The sequence below is a fragment of the Neomonachus schauinslandi genome, chromosome 8 (genome assembly GCF_002201575.2).
Source record: "Neomonachus schauinslandi chromosome 8, ASM220157v2, whole genome shotgun sequence".
NCBI lineage: Eukaryota > Metazoa > Chordata > Mammalia > Carnivora > Phocidae > Neomonachus > Neomonachus schauinslandi.
In genome coordinates this window covers 45618119-45640058 of record NC_058410.1, presented here as the reverse complement: position 1 = coordinate 45640058, position 21940 = coordinate 45618119, and the positions used below count along the sequence as shown (strand labels likewise).

Genomic DNA, 21940 nt, shown 5'->3' with positions numbered 1-21940 from the left:
TTTTATTTAAAAAAAATTATTTATTTTTCTATTTTTAAAAAAATTTTATTTATTTTATTTATTTATTTATTTTAAAAAAATTTTATTTATTTGATAACCTTCGGCTCAGGTCATGATCTCAGGGTCCTGGGATCGAGCCTGGCGTTGAGCCCCCTACAAAAGGGGGTAGGATCAGAGGGAGAAGCAGACTCCCCGCTGAGCACGGAGCCCAATGCGGGACTCAATCCTGGAACTCCGGGATCATGACCTGAGCTGAAGGCAGTCGCTTAACCAACTGAGCCACCCAGGCGCCCAGGTTAACCATTCTTCTTATAGAAGGAAGTTATATAGTTACCAGTGTTGGTCTAGGAAAGAAGTGAGCTTCAGATTACATTGTGAGAAAATGTATTATCTTCACAAAAAACTTTCCCAGAAACAATATAGAAATGGTCTTGGACCGCACAGAGCTGCACTCAACTTACAAACCCAACTTAAAGTTTCTCCAGTGTTGAGTGTGAAGGTGGTGAGCACCATTATTATACACAGTGTGGTTTTGCTGTGTGGGTTCAGGGTTGTAATGACTCCCTCAGTAGTGGGTGGAAATTCTTGGGGGTTCCGTATACTATAATTTCATATTATGGATTTTTGTTTGGAAATGACTTTTTGGGGAGATATATTTCATTTCACCCGAAATAAGGAAAACAATAAACCCTCAGTAAAAGGAGCTTTCATTTTGATTAAGAGCCCTTGGTTTTTAAAATATTCTTTTTTGGCTGAGTCTACAGGCTTTACACGTCAGGGAGTATAATTTTAGCAAATGATTGTGTAGTACCAAAACCATATGTTTTCTTAGGATTTGATGTATGTAAGAATAATGTTAGATTTATTTCACTACAGAAATTTACCAAGGGCATAAAAGGTTTTATTTTGATATTGAGGTAGAATTATTTTTCAAAAAAGTATCCTAATTATACATTTAATAAAATGGAAATAGCAAAGTAAGGAGAACTTTAAAAATGTGTACATTTTGAAGTAGTATGTGAGACCACAGCAAGATGTTTCTCAAATCTTTGGAAATAGATTTCTCTGAGAGTTAAATCCTAAAATAGATCAGAGAAGGAAATGTGCAGTTCTGTTAAGATATGTTAGTGTTCTCAGGGCATCAGAATTTGCCTGAAACCTGATTGGAGGCCTAAATATGAGGAAACTTGGGTTTCAATGGAGTCATAGTTGCTAACTTCTACAGTGCCTATACATTTTCCAGGGAAGAGGATCCGAAGTCAGAGGCATTTTGTTGTCCGGTTTGCAGGACTGTTTTATGTTTTAGCCCTTCATGGATGTGGGCACATCCAGTTCTAGTGTGAGAAGTATTTAACTATCCTCATCAGGTAACTGACTACTGGGTCTATCCATTGGCTTGGGCAAACAGGAACAGGTACTCTTGAGCTAAACCTGGTGGGGGTGGTGGCAGGAGCTGTGGGGTATGTACATTTTGCTCTTCTTTCCTAAATATCATTACAATTCAATTTAAAAATTTTTGTTTTTAATGACATCCCCAGGGCGTCTGTGACAGATGCTGACAACGCAGCTTCCTTTCAAGAGAGTTATGGTGGTGATCTTGACTGGTTGAGTTGCCCCAAGCCCAAGGCCCCTCACCAGGCAATTATCAAATAATTTTACTACCTGTGTGGTTTTCTGATGAAGCCAGAAAATATTTCCCAATCTGCTTGATAATTGTATTTCTTGTAAATGAATGCAGTGACATTCTGGTTTTATATATGTTGGGGGAGGAGGATTTTGGTTTTATTAACATCAGATAGCACATCCAGGACGATCAGCTGAGATACTGATGACATTGCCTGAGCTAACTCCAGACCCTTGAGGTTACCTTATCAGCTCAGGCAGGGGCAGCAGATATCTCCCAAGTACTCATGTACCCCTTCAGTCATATAAATTTATTACTAGGAAACACTCTGCAGCCAGAGGTTTTATTTTCCAGGCCCTGTTGTATCACTGGGCCTTTTGAAAGAATACAGCAAGAAGCAGTCCACCTTCTACACACCAAGAATTATGGGCTTTGGGAGGCAATCAAACTCAGATATCGTTTATTTAATAATTACTCTTTTCTTTGAGGGCAAAACCCCTGACAAATACTTGAAAAGTCTCAGTGGTTATATGCTTTCTTTTCCAGTGAGTGTTGAGCTTACTAATGAATGATGTGTTAAAGAGTCAGGAGCAGGGGTGGCCTGGGTGGCTCAGTGGTTAAGCGTCTTAAGCGTCTGCCTTCAGCTCGGGTCATGATCCCAGGGTCCTGGGATCAAGCCCCACATCGAGCTCCCTGCTCCACGGGAAGCCTGCTTCTCCCTCTCCCACTCCCCCTGCTTGTGTTCCCTCTCTCTCTGTGTCTCTGTCAAATGAATAAATAAAATCTTAAAAAAAAAAAAAAGAGTCAGGAACATACTGTTTGAGTTTCAGGTGAGTTTCTAAAAAGTGGCATGACCTTGCCCAGTCACTTACCATCTATGATTTCCTTATTTTGCTTATAATATTTAGTTTTTTTCAAGAAAATATTTTATGAATAGGTTAATATAATTGTGCATGTCTGAAAAGTCTTCCCTTTTATTAAAAATATTTATAGAGCTCTTCATGTCAGGGTCTATGCTCGGTGCATCACATAATATTTAATCACCCCGTGAAGTTGGGATCGTTTTATGGATGAGAGAATGGAGACTGTGAGAGCAGGAGTCATTGGTCAACACTAGCAGACAGCAGAGCAGGGATTTTTTTCTTCTCTCCATGCCCAGTGTTAATCATAATGCTGTGCTCCTTAGACTTGACACATGCTGTAAGAGCGTTTTTAATCCATCTTCATTTGGGACATCTTTTACTTTCTACAGGGTAATATCACTCTTCGATCCTTATACTTTCTATATTTTCTAAAGCCAGGGAAATTGAAAGAACTTTTGTGCTACCATGTGACCATTTGGAAACCTACTTCATTTCTGAAACTTGATGTTACTAGTCTAGTTTTCAGTTCTTTTCCTCCTGAGCATATTCTTTCTGTGCTTTCTTTGTATAAGGATGGTGAAAATGGGAACTTTAATGTCACTGAATATTGTTAAAAATTTGGTTAAAGAAAAGAATGTTGGCTTAGGATTTAAGAGATCGGGTTCTAGTTCTGCCTTTAAGATACTGTTAGAGTATCAGTAGACACTAACTCTTAATACTGTTTGTCACATCAAGTTATTATAAAGTAAAAGATCAAATATGTGAAAAGCATTTCGCCAAAATTTCTGTGTCAGCAGTCATAATCGCTGCAGTGGATTGTTGGAACCAGGATTAAAGCAAAATAATTTTAGGCTTATTGTTGCTTTGTGAGGACCTACTTAATTAGAATTCAGGCATCTTGTTAAATGCTTTTTGTATTATTTGGCTTGGCTTAAGCATACTGTCAGATTTGGACTGCTGCCGATACAGGCTAGGCATTCAGGCAGGGGGATGATCAAATTGCTATCTCAATTATCTGGTAGTGACAGGTAATTCTTAAATGACTATATTATACTTACTGATTAGGTGAAAACTTAGGAACGTTTTGCTTTCTGGGCTGTGTAGAGTGAGATAGAAGAATGGGAAAGAAAACTAGATAAGGAAAGTTAGTGTATTATAGTGGAAGAGAAGAGGAAAGGCTTTTAGGGGAAATGAGGCTCCATAGAGTCATTCAAAAACATCCTGAGAATTGATTTATGAGTAAACTGAAATATTCATGGCAGCTGCCGGGGATTGCCCATGATGTTGCCATATTGAAAATGCCATGCTCTTGAGCTGGGCCAAGTGCAACCTAAAGATTTAAGGGAGTCGGCAGTGCTCTGCTGTGTCTGTAACACATGAACTAGGGGGAGAGTGGCTTGAGAGATCACCCACAGACATCTGAAAGTAGACTTGTTCAACGTGTGTGTGTGTGTGTGTGTGTGTGTGTGTGTGTGTGGTGGGGCAGTGGGAGAGTTAGAGTTGGCCCTTCTGGTAAACTCAGTGGTCATTGTTTCACTTAGCATTTCAGCATCTCCCAAACTTTAGTCATTCAGCTACCACTTTCAACAGTTTTTGCCCTATCCATTTACTTTTTTTTTTTTTTTTAACTTTTAAATGTAAATGTGTTTTGAACAGGAACTTTATATCTCTGTTGAAATCTCTGGTTAGATATCCCAGTGATAGTTTTCCCATTGAGGTAAGTTGGCATAAAACCTGTCCATCTGTGGTCCGCCTAAAATGATCATGAGAAACACTCCTTTCATGCAATTTCAGCTCTTCTCTCTACAGAGTGGTATGTAGAATGCTAAGGGTAGAAGTTTAAAGGGGAAACCCAAAGACTGGAAATGGGGGCTTTTCAAGGTAATTTTCTGGATAGATTTAAGATGGTAGATGTCTCCCTTTAGGTTATCAGCCTAAAGTAAGTTTGAGTTAGACTTTAATTAAGTTTAATTCTTTCTTTTCTTTTCTTTTCTTTGAAATTTGTTTTTAGGCTATAGAAGTTTCTCGGCCTTGTGAGTATTTTCCTCTATTAGTTTCCTAGCAGAAATATTTTTCTGAAAAATTCAGAACTTGCTTTGGCTTCAAATAAGAGGGAATAAAGTTTCTACTCTGCCAACACCTAAGTCCAAGGGTTAATTCAGTTTAGCCAGCATCTATGAGCTGCCTTTTCCTTGTCGAGCACAGTGCTAAGTCCTGTTGTGAGGCACGGCATAGAAACCGTTCCATGTGATAACTGGTATGTGCCTTATACAGAACAAATGAACTCTTTGGATAGATCAACGAAGGCCTTAATCGCGGGAGAGCAGTGGAGGCTGGGTGAGTCGAGTGCAGTATAATAGGAAGGCAACACACTCTGTGACATGATGAATGCTACGGCCCTTTCTTCCCAGGCGGCCCGTGTGCGTGATTGTTCTGTAGAATTTCTGTGGGTTCTGCACTGGCCCACATGGTATCCCAATAAGAATTTATGTTTTAAATGTGTGGTAGCTCACAGCTCACAGCCTTGCTGCCCTGACACCCTCACGTGAATTTGAAGCAATAACGAGGGAACCTTCAATAACAGTTGGCATATTGAAGTGGCATGATTCCCAAAGCAACATGTTAATGAGGTTCTGTGCTTCAGGAGCAACTCTTCTTGTTTAAACATACTCAGGCATGACCTACGTAACGGGAAGCGATGTGGCAGAAGTGGCTGGGATCACAGCATGAGTCCTCTCTGCAGCAGCCCCCAGTACCTCAGTGACTCTGGACCTGGGTAGGAGGACAGGATGCATAGGGAGGAGGGAGAGAATAAAACAAATCAGCCTTTAGCTACCTTTAGGGAATGTTAGTATAGGATCTGAGATAGAGAAATTCTAGTCTCCCTGTGGGTTCTCACCCATTCCCCCAAAATCCAGCCTCCCACAAACACCTAGAACGTGAGCTACAGATTCAAAAACCAGTAGTTGAGAGAAGTTCTTCAATACTATCCATGTAGGGGTCAATTAAAGGAGAAACTTCCAATTCATCCTCACTTTAGATGCCTACAAAACCTCCACAGTGTTAATTCCATTGATAACTGCATCCAATCTTAGACTTTGGTGGATTTAATATAGGCAGGCTTTTCTTTTTTTTTTAATTGTTTGCATGAATGTCCAATGAAAAGAGCAAAATAATAAACTTCGGGGTGGAGGTGGGGGTGGTGGGGACTCAGCATTACTTTAGACCCAGCCATGTCTCTGTGTTGCCAGAGACCACACCCCTCCCCAGACATAACCACAGAGGACTATTTCTTTTGGCCAGGTCTCTGACCTTGAAGGGTCTAGCCAGCCGCCTTGAAGCTTTGGGTGCTAGACATAATATGAGTAGAGTCCAAGAGTTATTTCTATTTCATATATTTTATTTAGCGTGGCTATACCAATTTTTTTTATTAATCACAAGATTGACTCTTGGAATACATCTACAGTGCTTTGCAAATTTGCTACCCTTGAGTTTCATATATATATATAGTCTAAAACACGTTCAGAAATATGAAGAATACTAGAATTAATGGCAGAGTATCCATAAGTGATGCCATATTGCCTTTCTCTTGGAGATAGAGCAAGTTGAGAATATGGACTGATCTCCAGTGTATGTTAAATCTTTGGTTTTCTTTCTTATGAATGTGACGAGGCAGCTTTTCCTTAGAAAAATAGTTTGTGTTCAGCTGGGGAGGTTGATTTTTCTCCATCAGTTTCTCTCTTTAATAATTGAAAACTACTCTTCATTATTTACATAAAACTGTCTTTTTCTGGTCTGTTTTCTATAACCTTTCCCCTCTGAAGAATTTTAAGAATTCCCTGACTTTCCTCTGGGGGATTTTATGCCTGCTTCATCCCAGATGTGGGACACAGACTAGGCTGAGGTTTTTTGTTTTTTTTCTTTTTTCTTTTTAAAAAATATTCTTGTATTTGAAAGATGTTCTTTTAACCTGTGCCGCTGAAAAAAGGATTTTTAAGAAAGTTAAGCAGTCAAGAAAATAAGAGTTTGGTTTCAATGCCTGACTTACTGAATGACACCAAAATCCCGTATGCAAAATGAAAAAGTAGGCAGCAGTTTCAAATAATAAGGGGAAAATGCACACATGTTATTTCAGCCTTTTGATTCTGGGATTTTATTTTCTGAATGAAGGCCTATCCGTTTCTAGTCCCTGCAGCCCCTTGTCTGGCCTTTCAGTACACACCTGTTGATGTCAGCCCAGGGAATGCATGGGCTTGGCTGTTGGTTACCCTGCTTTTGTCTTCTCTGTCCCCACCTTCTTTTTTATTTTTTTTTTTTAAGATTTTATTTATTTGACAGAGAGAGGCACAGCAAGAGAGGGAACACAAGCAGGGGGAGTGGGAGAGAGAGAAGCAGGCTCCTCGCTGAGCAGGGAGCCCGATGCGGGGCTCGATCCCAGCATCCTGGGATCATGACCTGAGCCGAAGGCAGACGCTTAACGACTGAGCCACCCAGGCGCCCCTCTGTCCCCACCTTCTGCTGACACAAAGAGGATATAGCTTTACTCATAATATTTTGTCTGCTTACACTCTTACAGATGTATTGATCCTAATCCCTGCTTCAGAATGTAGAATGTTAGGAAGCCGGGAGAAGCCAGAGTAATGGAAGCCTATAATTAAGAAAGACAGGATTTTCTCTTTTTTCCTAATGTCCATTCAGATTCCCAGACAAATTTCACCACCAGCTTTTGGTTATTGTGGTTTTCATGTTAATGTCTAAAAAAATACCATAAGATTTAAACTTTTTTGAGTTCTAAAATATGAGAAAAATGCCAAGGAGGGTTTGTCTTCCCTACTTGAGCAAATATTATATGGTTTCCCTAAGTCCAAAGTTCTGTTTTCCTCAATGAGTACATGTCTGAAGTATCATGTTTACTTGATTAAGTAATCAATAAAATTATTAGATTTTTTGAGTATAGTTTTTTTTTTTAAGATTTTATTTATTAGAGAGAGAACATGAGCGAGGGTGGGGGGAGAGGCAGAGGGAGAGGGAGAAGCAGGCTCCTCACTGAGCGGGGAGCCCCATGCAGGACTTGATCCCAGGACCCTGAGATCGTGACCTGAGCCGAAGACAGACACTTAACCAACTGAGCCACCCAGGCGCCCCTATTTGAGTATAGTTGACATACGATGTTATATTAGTTTCAGGTGTACAACTTAGTGATTTGGCAAGTTTGTACATTATGCTATATTCACCTTAAGTACAGCTACTGTCACTGAGCAATGCTATTATAATAATATCATTGACCATATTCCTTATGTTGTGCCTTTTATTCCTGTGACTAAATTATTAGGTTTTAGTAAGTCTCTTCCTAGCTCAAATTTTTATTGTATTTTTTTTTTAAATCTAAATTCCTAAGCTTTAGTTTTTAATATTTAGACCCTCTCCCAGTAAGCAAGGTTGTCTTTCCTACTTTGTTATGTACCCCTGGTTGACATCCCGTTTTCTTTTTCCTCCTATAGGATCTTTCGAAGATGGTTTGGCTGCCTTGGAGATTTGGAGATCTGATGCCACGATGAGGACTCACACACGGGGGGCTCCCAGTGTGTTTTTCATATGTTTGTTTTGCTTGGTGTCAGCTTCCATCACCGACGAGAACCCAGAAGTCATGATTCCCTTCACCAATGCCAACTACGACAGCCACCCGATGCTGTACTTCTCCAGGGCAGAGGTGGCGGAGCTCCGGCTGCAGGCAGCCAGCTCCCACGAGCACATCGCCGCCCGGCTCACCGAGGCCGTGCACGCCATGCTGTCCAGCCCCTTGGAATACCTCCCTCCCTGGGACCCCAAGGACTACAGCGCCCGCTGGAATGAAATTTACGGCAACAACTTGGGCGCCTTGGCCATGTTTTGCGTGCTGTACCCTGAGAACATGGAAGCCCGAGACATGGCCAAAGACTACATGGAGCGGATGGCTGCTCAGCCTAGTTGGTAGATTTTTGTCTTTTTCTTCTTACTGTATCAACTCTGCAATTTATTTATTTATTTTTATTTTATTTATCTATCTGACAGAGAGAGACACAGCGAGAGAGGGAACACAAGCAAGGGGAGTGGGAGAGGGAGAAGCAGGCTTCCCACTGAGCAGGGAGCCCGATGCAGGGCTCGATCCCAGGACCCTGGGATCATGACCTGAGCCGAAGGCAGACGCTTAATAACTGAGCCACCCAGGCGCCCGACTCTGCAATTTAAAGAAACTGAATTTATACACACTGAAATCTTAGAGGTCAGATTCTCACATACGTGTATGAGTGAAGGGGTGGGGTTCCTTGTTATCTGCGGGGTTAGCGGCTTATGAATGGCTCATAGTTTCAAAAGACTCAGTAATGTCCATGTTTAAAGTTAGCAGGAGAATATTTAGATATAACCTAGCCAAAGAAAACAATTTGCTGCATTGAGTAAATACTATTATCTCGATTGTTGAGAGTTCTTTCCTCCATGGTCAACAAGCATGTATTACGGTCATCTGGCTTTAGGTTCTTATTGACCCCCAAGTGGTTAAAACCTTCTGCCAGCAAGAGATTTTAGCTAATTAAGATTTATTTAAATTTTATGACAATTAGGAGCTAAAAAGGATTGGGATAGGATTAACTGCCAATTTATAAACAAGAGCTTATCCAATAACTACTGAACTGCCCAAACCTGTAGGAAAATGTGAGGGATTCTAACTATATAATAATTTATCTTCAGATGTTCCAAGGTTTGGAAACAAACTTGCTGTCCCTTTTTGATTAGCTTAAATTTATTTTGTTTATAATGAATATGTCTACCTAATTCCAAAAAGATATGGGGTAGGTTGATTAGGGATTCTGTAGGTATTCTTACCCAAATTGTGTTTTAATATATATTCATGGTACAGTTGCACCAAAAAAATTACAAACTATATGAAATATCCTTTTAAAATTAGAGAAGCTTCTTTTTTATAGGGCTATAGAGAGCTCATTTTTAAATGCTTAGAAAATCAGTGAATGCGTTTAGTGCTGTGATGAGTTACATATCACATGTCATAGGAGTGAAGAATGGTAATTTGCAACCTTCCTGAATTCTGTCAATATGGTAATGAAATTTAATTTTTCCTAAATTTCTGCCAAACTGATAATGCTATTTGCTTATAGAGTTTGAAGGATTTTCTGGAATTTCTTAGTGAAGAAAATTATGGAAGAATTGGCATTAAATCCATACCAGAGCTGAATTTTTAGGACTTATTGTGGGGTGCCTGGGTGACTCAGATGGTTCAGCATCTGCCTTTGGCTCAGGTCATGATCTCCAGGTTCTGGGATCGAGCACTGCATTGGGCTCCCAGCTCAGCAGGGAGTCTGCTTCTCCCACTTCCTCTGCCTCTCCCCTGCTTGTGCTCTCTCTCTCTCTCTTTCTCAAATAAATGAATAAAATCTTTAAAAAAAAAGACTTGCTGTTAGATATGTATAATAATTTGAAGTTTATAATATTTTAGGTTGAAAAGAACCTTTTTATTTGGTTTGTATGCAGTACTTTCTGAGCCATGTATGCAGTACTTTCTGATTTTGATTCTAATTAACTGATTTTACTCTATTCCTGACACCAAGAAAGATAATAAAAGATGTATGAGAATTTATTTGATATTTGAACTACAAGATTATATTATCAAATGTTATAATTACTTGACATTGTGTAATTGGTTAAAAATGGCAACCATTACATGTTTGAGGAAAAAAACCTCCGTTGCCTATAAAGCTACTTTTTCTTTTAAAATCCTTTTTTAGATAGAGAAGTTAAATTTGTCAGATTAAGATACTGATGAAAATGTTCCAGAGAATAGTTACTGTATAAAGCCATCTGTTTCACTTCATAGCTGTGAAGTACCATTGTTTCATGGAGATTTTTTTTAACACAAATACAGTAACATTAAGAGAATTACACAAAACCCATGCAAACGTTATAAAGCATTCAAGAGTATAAATACCAACTTGAATGAATGCTGTTATTAGAGAGGATTAGACTCCTAGGATAAAAGAAGGGAAAATTAAACAACTTCAAACAAAAATGGTGGTTTCCATATTGTTTCTATAAGTTGAGGTTTACTGGTTATTGAGATTTGTATAAATTTGTCAGAAGACTAGTACTTTATTCATGGCAGTATTGATAAAAATAGGTATAACTCTATGCTATTATCTGGTCACCAAAAAGTCAGTCTGTGATTTAATAGAGCTGAACAGTTGACTTCTTTCTCTTGACCTCCTTGAAGCTGAAGGTCAGAAATGGAAAATTTACCCTTACATCTGGTTTCTAGTGCCAGAAGTGATCTTAGCAGAAAAAAGTGGAGCTACTGGAACATTTTGTCTCGGCAAGTACTGTTACTAGGTTCTACTTTTAAATAATTTTATGGAAATTTTAACTTTTTTTTTTTTTTTTTAAGATTTTATTTATTTGAGAGAGAGAGCACGAGTGGTGGGGAGGGGCAGAAGAAGAGGGAGAAGCAGACTCCCTGCTGAGCAGGGAGCCTGACGCGGGACTTGATTCCAGGTCCCTGGGATTGTGACCTGAGCCAGAGGCAGACGCTTAACTGAGCCACCCAGGTGCCCTGGAAATTTTAACTTTTTAAAAGCTACCACACCCAACCCCTAGACTCTTGTATTTTCATTTAGATTTGTAGTTGAATGTAATCACATTTTGACAACTTAAATGTTTTTATTCAGCTATCCCTGTTTAAATTGACTAAATCATATGTTCCCACACTGCACAGAGAAGTATACTGTGGATGTTGTCACTGTCTTAGGATATAGTTCACCTCTGTTGGTTTCAGAGAAAAAACAGAACTAGCTCTTATTTACCAAAGAGATCAATAATTAATATCATAGATTTGTTTTTTAGAAAGCTTCCTACAGTGGCTTTATCAGACTGAACACGTTTGCCATTGTCCTTGAAGGGCATTTCTGCTCCTTTTAAAACCAATGACTAAATTGTGTTCACTCACTTATTCAATCAACTAACTTTTACTGAGTATCTATTGTGTGTCATGAACTAGGCTGGGTACCGGGGATTCAAAGATGCAGCGATAGTCCAGAAATTGTACAAGTCGCCCCTAGAGTGAGGGGTGCTGCAAACCTCGGGTATTTGAAACCTCAACTAGGGCTGTGCCCTCTTCTCAGAAATGAGTGTAAGGATCACTTAATGAGAGGTTTCCTCAGTTTCATTCATGACTTAAAGGTTTGTATTGTGCTGCACTCTGATGCGGTAGAAAAGTACTAACTCCAGAGTCTCACTGCCTGGATTTGAATCTCAGCTTTCCACTCTTCAGCTGTGTTACATCAGACAGACGTTCTTAATTTGTCTGTGCCTTAGCGTCCTGATATGTAAAGTGGCAATAGCAGCAATATCTCCCTCACAGCCTCGTTAGGATTAAACAAGATGATGGGAAGTACTCAGCGCAGTTCCTGTCACCTAGTAAGCCTTCGGTACATAAGAATAATGACATTAATGATAAGTATTGTTACTATTATTTACTCAGTACTTAGACCCTGTTTGGCTTATAATTTAATATATGTAGGCTCTGAGGAAATAGTATTTGGGATTTATTTGGAGATTTTACTCATCTTTGTTCAAATGCCTCTCTAAACTAGAACATCTGTTTAACTCACAGAATTTCCCTTTTGGCTTTGTTCCATTAAAATGCTCAGTGATGCTCCCAAGGGCCCTTTTTTAATGCATACAAGAATCTGATGGTAACGCCAATGAAGAAGGCTTAGTGGAATGTAACAGTGATGTGTCTTGTCTGGTATTAAAAAGAAGTCCATCTGGGATTATACGTGCATACAAATGTATTAATATGGTTCATTTTTCATTTGAGTATTTTGTAAGTAAAGAGCTAAAAGGTAACATCTATATATTCACTTATTTAAGGCTCTTGGGCCATTGTAAAAGAAAAGTTAAAGGAAAATGTTGTCTAATATACTGTTCCTGTTATATGTCCATTTTATGTGACACGTACTGCAAAGTAGAAAGGGAATCTGGAAGATTGATCACGAGGATGGTAGTGATTGAAAAACAATAGCATGCAAAACTTCTTTCTTCTTTTAACATTATACTTGCGTGTATCTCCCAGCACCCCGATGATCGGGCACCACAGAAAGTTGGGTCCTGTCTGTGTGCTGTGTCTGCCTTTGCAGGATGCCACATCCTCGCTCACACACTCCTTTGTTCTTCTGACTTCTGCTAAGGCTCATATGTTCATAAAGTAAAATTAACAGTAATTTAAGTTTGTTCTTAACTTAGTTCTAAAAATCAAATTTAAAAAGATAATCATTTTAACTTATATATAGTGGCAAATCATTTTCAGCATCACCAAAAATGTCTTTAACCTCTGAATGAATAGCCTTTTTTTGGTCCCCTATAGATCTCATCTTCCAAATGAGAACTAGGATTTGGGCTGCAGTGGGCTCTCTATTTTATATAAAGACTTGATTAGAACTTAATATGCAGCCACTTGAAGAAAGCTTAATGAGCTGAGACCATAAGTCTAGAGCTGGTAAAAATAGAAGATGCATTTTAATTCACTTAAAGTGAATTCACTTTTTATATAACGTCACCTAGTCACTAGAGCAGGTCTGCATGTCAGTTGGCATATGGGGATATTCTCATGTGTAAATGGTTGATTTCTGCCTTCAAACCTTACACAGTTAAAAAAGTACACAGCTAGATTCCAAATAAATGTTCTCCATTAGCCCCCCCCCCCCCCCGCAAAGCTTAAACTTTAAGGTAGGAAAATAATAAAAGCAGTTCTTAGTAGAGATTTAGAAGATATCTAGAAAGTCAATTTTTGGAGTTTTGGGACTCAGCACATATTACTCTACTTTCCTAAAAATTTCATATGTATATTTTTACTTATTTCTACTATACTTTCCCCCAGAAGATTAAGGAAACAAAATACAAGATTCAAATTAAAAGTAGCTGAAAAAGAAAAGGGAAGGAAAAGGTTGGGGATGTCAGCTGAATTAGGAATGAGACAGTTGCTAAAATGTTGCATCTCACAGACCATGAGTGGGCCAAAGTGGGCCCTCCATTGTTTAGCTCTAAAGAGAGTAGGCTTGGGGTGCCTGGGTGGCTCAGTCGTTAAGCGTCTGCCTTTGGCTCAGGTCATGATCCCAGAGTCCTGGGATCAAGTCCCGCATCGGGCTCCCTGCTCGGCAGGAAGCCTGCCTGCTTCTCCCTCTCCCACTCCCCCTGTTTGTGTTCCCTCTCTCGCTGTGCTCTGTCAAATAAATAAATAAAATCTTTAAAAAAAAAGAGAGAGAGAGTAGGCTCAGTAAGTTTTGAAGTGTAGAGTGTCCATGGGATCAAAAACAGATCAGTTATTCTATAGAACTACTACTCTTGACCCACCTAACAGACAGAAATATCTCCTGGGTTTTTTGTGAAGAAACTTCACAATAGTCTCATGAACATCCCTACAGCACATATGTGATGGGTTGCACGAGGCTGTTTTTTTTTCCTTTTAAGATTTTATTTATTTATTAGAGAGAGTGCGTATGCACAAGCGGCGGGGAGGGGCAGAGGCAGAGGGAGAAGCAGACTCCCCGCTGAGCAGGGAGCCTGATGCGGGACTCGATCCCAGGACCCTGGAATCATTACCTAAAAACAGAAGGCAGATACTTAACCGACTGAGCCACCCAGGCGCCCAATGAGTCTGTTTTTTGTGCCAGACCAGACTAAAGGCAAGGTTGTGGCTTTAGGTCACGCATGTGTCCTCCACCTCTTAGCATGGCATTAAGTAGACTTCTGTCCAGTGAATGAATGAATGAACACTATAGCATCCCTGGGTAAAGCATCTCCAAAGTGAAGTTCATTGAAATACAGGTGAAGGGCGCCTGGGTGGCTCAGTTGGTTAAGCGACTGCCTTCGGCTCAGGTCATGATCCTGGAGTCCCTGGATCGAGTCCCGCATTGGGCTCCCTGCTCGGCAGGGAGTCTGCTTCTCCCTCTGACCCTCCTCCCTCTCATGCTCTCTGTATCTCATTCTCTCTGTCTCAAATAAATAAATAAAATCTTTAAAAAAAAAAATGAAATACAGGTGGAGGTGGAAGGGATGGATCTATGGTTTAGCCTCAGGCCACTTTTTCCCCCTAGTCTAGCTTAATCTTTCAGTGGAATCTTGCATACGTATCAGGAAGCCTCCCTGTACATTGTGTATCTCACTCAAGCTCGTGATGGATGCCATTATACTCCTCAGGAAGTTCTTCCTGTGATCTAGAACTAAAAACAAGCAAAAGAAGCAGAAAACCCAAATGATTATTGGAAAACACTACGGATCCTGAATCACTTAAGAAAGGCTCAGTTGAGTCTATTTTACTTAATAATATGAAGAGATGAATGCACTTACAAGAGACTGAAGATAGGATTGTAACAAAAAGGATATATTCAGCTCTAGTTGATAGCGTCTAGTTATCTTGTGTGCATTTCCAGGCAACAGGCTTTTGTCCAAGCATTGTAAACCCTGGGGAATGGTCCTTGAATAATGGTCTTTGGAGGCTGAGCAGCGCTTGAGCCTTGACTCTGCCATTTTATTAGCCATGCATCCTTTGGCAGGTTTTTTAACCTCTGTAAACGTCAGTGTCTTCATCTATAAAATGTGGATGATCCTTCCCGTGCAGTGAGATAATGCATGTGAAGCTCTTAGCATTATGTACCTGGCATGACACAGAAATAGGTCTGAACGTGGAGCTTGATTCTCAAGTTTCTTGATACACAGTACTCTGTTTTACCTGCTCTGTCACTCTGGAGTTGTGTTTTTGAGAAGGATTCATTGTGAATCATGCTTTCCTCCTTTCTTTATAGTAGTTTTCCTTACTGATTGTCAGAAAATAAATCACAGAGGAAAGAAATTACTTCACTCTCGCATTGGAGCCAGTCAGCTACAGGAAATCAGCACTGGTGGGGGAAACAAAGAAAGCTGAACTTTCGGACAGAGAAGTAATTGTACTTTCACTTGCAGCTGACTGAGTACTAAATCCTTGCCTGGGGATTGCAGACTTCTGGAGAGTGACATCTGAGAGTGTATTTGGAAAATAAAATAAAATAAAATAATAAGGTAAAACGAAGGAGAGAGAAAAAGAAAAAAAAAGGAAAAGCCTCTGGCATATGGAAATGAATCAATCCGTTTCATTCCTGTACATTCCAAATTGAAGTGTGTGCCTGTCTTTCTCAGCATGCCCTTGCTGGGCTCCAAGAACAGTTCCCTACAGCTGTTTCGCAGACTTTTTACTTTTCTGAATTGTTCGTTAAGGCTGGGAATCAAAGGAAGGGGGAGGTGTAGCTGGGTCCCAACATGTGGAGCCCCGGCACCGTGAGTGAAAAGATCAGGTTTTCCTCTCATGACCTTACAGTGCTGAAGACTGGGAGGCTTAGCCCAGAATGCACCTGGAAACCATTGGATTCCAGGAAACACATCCAGTGAACCTGGGGAGACAAATGCTGGGCTCTCAGAAAACCCAGCCCCCAATTCCCCTAACTTTTTCTCATTCCTGTTTCTCCTTCCTTTTACCCTTCCCCTGCCTCTCTTTTTGCCTTTTTCTCCTCTTTTCATTCTGTAATCTAAAAGAAGTGACCGCCTTTTACCCTACTTCAGATCCTTGGAAATAGAAGACTGAAACTGATGACTACAAAGCTTTTAGGATGGTCAGATTTTTTTTTAAAAAAGAGATCCTACATTTATTTTATGTATTTTTTTTAGTAACCTCTACCCCCAATGTGGGGCTCAAACTCACAACCCCAAGACTGAGAGTCTCATGCTCTATTGAGCTAGCCAGGCTGATGATCATTATGGAAACACATATTAGGAACCTAGCCACTGGGAATTCTCTTCTTGAAGGCTATTTAATAGGCAGATTGTTGCCGTATAATAATAAATGGAGCCATTGGGTGAAAATTGAGGTCAGGTGACCCATAGCCGGAGGAAGCTTGTGAAAAGTTGCTAATTAAGAGACAACATCAGGTGTGCGGGTTAGCTGAGCATCTCTTAGAGTATGATTGTTCAGTACATGACAAGCAAAGTGTTCTCCATCTATTTCAAATGCAAGTGAAGATAAAGTAGTTTTAACAATGCTTCTTTCTAACAACAAATTTAAGATATTTTACAGCAGCTATAATCATACACAAGTGAGCAGAAATCGAAAGTTAATTTTCTTTGTGGGATCTGTTTTTTGTTTGATTCTGAGAGTCAATATTGGTGATGAGTGACCCTCTCTCTCCTACCTCCTGCCCTTTTAGTGTCATTTTGCCTTTTTAAGTATAACATGGGCTTTCAGAGTGGCCAAAGAGAGCTGTGCTGAAGGCCAGGGGAATCTTTGTCCCTCTTTTGATAGGGTTCTAAGTCAGAGTCCCTCACCCCGTATATACAAACAAGGGTAACACAAATGTTCCACATAGTCTTAACAATCTGGCTCTTAAATGTTTCTAATATGGAAAACTTACCAAGCATGAGGTTTGAATTTTGTCCATTTCTTGCGCCTTATCTTGAGGGAAGATATTTTTTTTTTTTTTTAAAGATTTTATTTATTTATTTGACAGCGAGAGACACAGAGAGAGAGACACAAGCAGGGGGAGTGGGAGAGGGAGAAGCAGGCTTCCTGCCGAGCAGGGAGCCTGATGCGGGGCTCGATCCCAGGACCCTGTGATCATGACCTGAGCCGTAGGCAGACGCTTAATGACTGAGCCACCCAGGCGCCCCTTGAGGGAAGATATTAATTGGCAAGTGCTGCGTGTGTATCTGTATTCTATTCCAATGACGCTTCATAGTCATTTTTTTTTAAAGTTGGCTTTATCTATTAGGTAAAATAACTATTCAGTTTTTTGGGGTTTTTTTTAAGATTTTATTCATTTGAGAGAAGAGAGAGAGAGAGAGCACAAGCTGGGGGAAAGGGGCAGAGGGAGACTCCCCACTGAGCAGGGAGCCCGACATGACACGGGGCTCAACCCCAGGACCCTGAGATCATGACCTGAGCCGAAGGCAAATGCTTAACTGACTGAGCCACCCAGGTGCCCAATAACTGTTGAGTTCAAATACTGCTTAAGATGTAAGGTCTTGCTGACATTAAGTTCTTCCTAAGAAGATATATGCTATGCAAATATATGCTATACAAATATTTATAACTCCTAGAGAGTGATAAGGACATGAGTATGCCCATGGGGTCTCTTATAAGCCTGGTAGTTCATTTTACCTTAGTTATCTTCAGAATGGCTTTTTATTTCTTCATCTCCTTTTTTTTTTTTTTTTTTTAAGATTTTTTTTATTTATTTGACAGAGAGAGAGAGAGAGAGAGACAGCGAGAGAGGGAACACAAGCAGGTGGAGCGGAGGAGGGAGAAGCAGGCTTCCCGCCAAACAGGGAGCCCAACATGGGGCTCGATCCCAGGACCCCGGGATCATGACCTGAGCCGAAGGCAGACGCTTAACGACTGAGTCACCCAGGCGCCCCTATTTCTTCATCTCCTTCTGCCATATCCATTAAGGGAGCTCGTTTTAGCCATGCTTACCACGGACTTTCTCATCCGTCTTGCTTTTCCTTTCCAGTGTCAATACTCTGCATTAGGACAGCAGGAGGAGACACTGTCAGGGGCCGCCAGATCATCGCTTATCCCACATTAGCCGGTGGTTTAGAAGCTTTGTGTGTGGGACAGCTTGGAAGGAGAGGAATCAGGAGGAGGGGAACTAGGTAGAAGCTTAGAATATTAGTCCAGGAAGGAAGTGAAGACCACAGTTAAGACCGTGAGGGTGGAGAGAAAAAGGAATGACTTAGGACAGAGAATCTGCACGGAGATTGATTGGATTTGAGACACTTTGTCTCACAGTGTGATTCTTTCATCAGAATTCTTAGGTATCCTTTTTTGGGCAGGGGAAGTTAAAAATTTTCTTTTTTCCTCTTAATCGCGAGTTTGGGCACCACATTGGGCATGGAGCCTACTAAAATAAATAATAAAAATTTTAAAAATTGTCTTTATTTCATATCTGCAAAAATCATACTACAAGTCCAATTCATTTATAACAAGTATGGTTACCAATAGGTTAGGAGTTTTTTTTAATTGAAGTATAGTTGACATGCAATAATAGTTTCAGGTGTACAACATAATGATTCAATAATTATATCAATTATAAAATGCTCACCATGATGAGTGTAGTTATCACCTGTTACTATACAAAGTTATTCCAGTATTATTGACTATATTCCCTATGCTGTACTTTTCATCTCTGTGACTTATTTTTTCTTACTTCTAGAAGTTTATACCTCTTAATCCCCTTCACCTATTTTGCCCATTCCCCCACACCCCCACCTCTGGCACTTAGCAGTTCTCTGTATTTATGAATCTGTTTCTGTTTTTTTGTGTATATGCTTATTCATTTGTGGTGGTGGTGTTTTTTAGATACCCATATAAGTGAAATCATATGGTATTTGTCTTTTTCTTTCTGACTTATTTCACTTAGCATAATGCCCTCTAGGTCCATCCATGTTGTCAAGAATGGCAACATTCATTCTATTTGATGGTTGAGGAATATTCCATGTAAATATATATATATACCACATCTTCTTTATTCATTCATCTATCAATGGATACTTGCTTGCTTCCAGATCTTGGCTGTTGTAAATAATTCTGGAATAAACATGGGGTACATATATCTTTTTGAATAAATGTTTTTGGGTTTTTTTGGGTAAATACCCAAAAGTAGAATTACTGGGCCCTGTGGTATTTCTATTTTTAATTTTTTTGAGGAGTCTCTATACTGTTTTCCATAGTGGCTACACCAAATTACATTCCCACCAGAAGTGCATGAGTATTGTCTTTTCTCCATATCCTCACCAACATTTATTATGTCTTGTCTCTTTGTTATTGGCCATTCTGACTGATGTGAGGTAACATTCCTAAAAAGACGGATTCCTGGGCCCTCCACAGACTCAGTGAATCACCATTGTTTGGAGTGAGCCAAGGAACCTGTCCTTTTAACAAGTCCCCCATGTGATTCTGAGACACACTAAAATTTAAAAAGGAAAGGAGAGGGAGGTTTTAAAAAATGGTACTTGGTTTTGTTCTTGGGTGAGCTGGTTGCACAGTGATGCCTAGATGTGGGAGGGAATATAGGAGAGAGAAGATAGTTCACTTTTTACATGTCTTTTGGTGTCATTATTTCTTCTGTCCACTTTATCTGTCTCATTTTGTTGATATCAACCAACTGTGCGGACAGATGAATTTCAAAGCCCTCTGCCCCTGTTGTCATCACAGAGGCTCAGAGATACCCGTGGTAGGTATCTTGGTGGGTATTTACTACTGTACTTACTTGGGCCTCCTGGCCGTATCTGTTACTCTTGTAAGTTCACCGTCTTCCACTTTCACCTGTTCCGTGGCTTCTGCGCTATTGATGCTACATGTTAACCTCCAGCTATTTTTCTCCTTCCTCCCCTTTATTCTGTTCTTCACTCTTGCTGTTCTGTGAATGCATCTTGCTCTTATCGTTTGTGTCATTGTTGAATGTGGGTGAGCGCTTCAGGAAAAAGTATTTTTAGGAGTCAAAAAAAAGATCAGCCTGTTGCCGTCATCATCATAAAACATGCCCCTATCCAGAGCTTACAGATTTTATTAAAGTCTTAATTTTTCCTAGAATTTTGTGTTTTCAGGGTTTTAAGCTTTTCACTGATAGGCATTGATATGCATGTCCCCCGCTGGACCACGCGTACTGGCATTTTCAACTCTGCCCTGAGTCTTGCGGCAGTAAGTTTACAGAGCAGCGCTGAGTTGGCCTTTCTGCTTGCAGGAATCCCAGATGTATCTGTCCCTTTCTTTCCTCCTTTCCCTCCAATCCTACCCAGACTTCAGGATCCAGTTTGACTTCTCCTTCCTCTATAAGATTTTCTCTAGCCTGTTACCCTTCTCAATTTCCACAGTTATTTTTCATGTGATTTGTCAGTTTGCAGTAGAAACTGGGTTATTTACTACTTGGTTCTCTAATCAGGAGTACATATCTTCAAGATGGAGCCCCCCCCAAAAATGTTTTTCTAGAAACATCGTGGACTCTAGCTTCTACCCATACCTTGTCCAGTGTGATTCCAGATATGCCAAGGGAACCATGCAGGCTTCTTATAGGATGTCTTGTCTGTACTAGACTTCTCGGTCTGTTTGTTTGCCTACCCCACATAAGCTTATTGAGGGTAGCACCATCATGTTTTACTTTTGAGTCCTGAGAGCCATATATGGTTACAAAGATGCTAATAAATTATATTGAATGAATGCATGTATTTATTTTGATTGAAAGAGCTGAAGTCCTGGATCTGTTCATAACTTTGCATCAGATTTGGTACCTTGTGCACCGTGGACACTCATATTTGTCTGCCTCACTGTTGCTCCTAAGGCCTGCCTGTCGTCAGCCTGTAATCACAGAGGTATTGTTCCTTTGCCCCGTTGGAGGCCAGTAAAAGGTATGTCAGGATTTGACATCTCAGTGCAGAGTTTCCTGGGAGAGTCAGATTACCTGCTCTTTGAAGTGCCCTTGCACCTGGTATTCTCTCCATCCCAGGTCCTCAAATTTGGGCATTGAGCATCTTAATATGTATATCGTATTCGTGGGTATTCCCTATCAGGTAACCTCAATAGAATTTTGTTCTGTTTTGTTTTATTTTTTCCCATTAAAGCCACTTGTTTCAGTCTTTGAAATGTATGGTAGTGATGTTAGTTGGGCAGTGGAGGTGATGGTTTATTGGAACTAGAGCAAGGTCGGTGGAGGCAGACTGCCTGCGTTCTAATCCCATTTATGGGTTCTGTGACCTGGAGCGTGTTAGTTGGCTTCTTCATGGCTCAGTTTCCTCACGTATGAATTGGTGATAAATATAATACTGATGTTGTAGTGTTGTTAGAGCATTAAATGAGTTAATGAAAGAGTATATAGCATAATGTTACTGTTATCTTTATTAGTTTGCTTATATTGTGTTATAAATCGATGCCAACAAAGGTAATTTTCATTTATAATAAATGGATGTACATATTCATTTTATTTATGTTTATTGTGTACTTACTCTGTTCTAGGCATTTTGCTAGGAACTGGGGATATGAAAATTTGAGGGCAAGTTATACATCTTGCCTTGTTGTTGACCTATGGAAGATATCCACTAATAAATATGAATGCAGATGATAAATGCTGTGATTTGCAAAGTACAGTGTGTAATGGGTAGGTGGAAGGGTACTTGACCCAACATTAAAGCATCGGGGAAGACTTTCCCACTGCGGCCTGAAGGGCAAATGGGAATCAGCCATCTGAAGGGGGAAGAGAGTGCATTTGATTGTTCTAAGCAGAAGTAACTTATGTTCAAAGGCCATGACATAAGAAAGCACAGTATTTTTGAGGAACTGAAAATGTAATGTAGGGAGGACACTAGCAATCGTTGAGGCTTTGAGTAGAGAGCC

At 40.1% G+C, this 21940-nt stretch overlaps 1 protein-coding gene across 1 annotated transcript in view; it reads left to right on the top strand.

Annotated features, from left to right (window-relative positions):
- DSE (dermatan sulfate epimerase) overlaps positions 1–21940 on the top strand; it is an 81095-nt gene that overhangs the window by 18733 nt on the left and 40422 nt on the right. Inside the window, exon 2 of the mRNA XM_021693172.1 lies at positions 7989–8457. Coding sequence (XP_021548847.1) covers positions 8042–8457 — 416 coding nt within the window. The 5' untranslated portion in view covers positions 7989–8041. The remainder of the gene's footprint in view (positions 1–7988; positions 8458–21940) is intronic.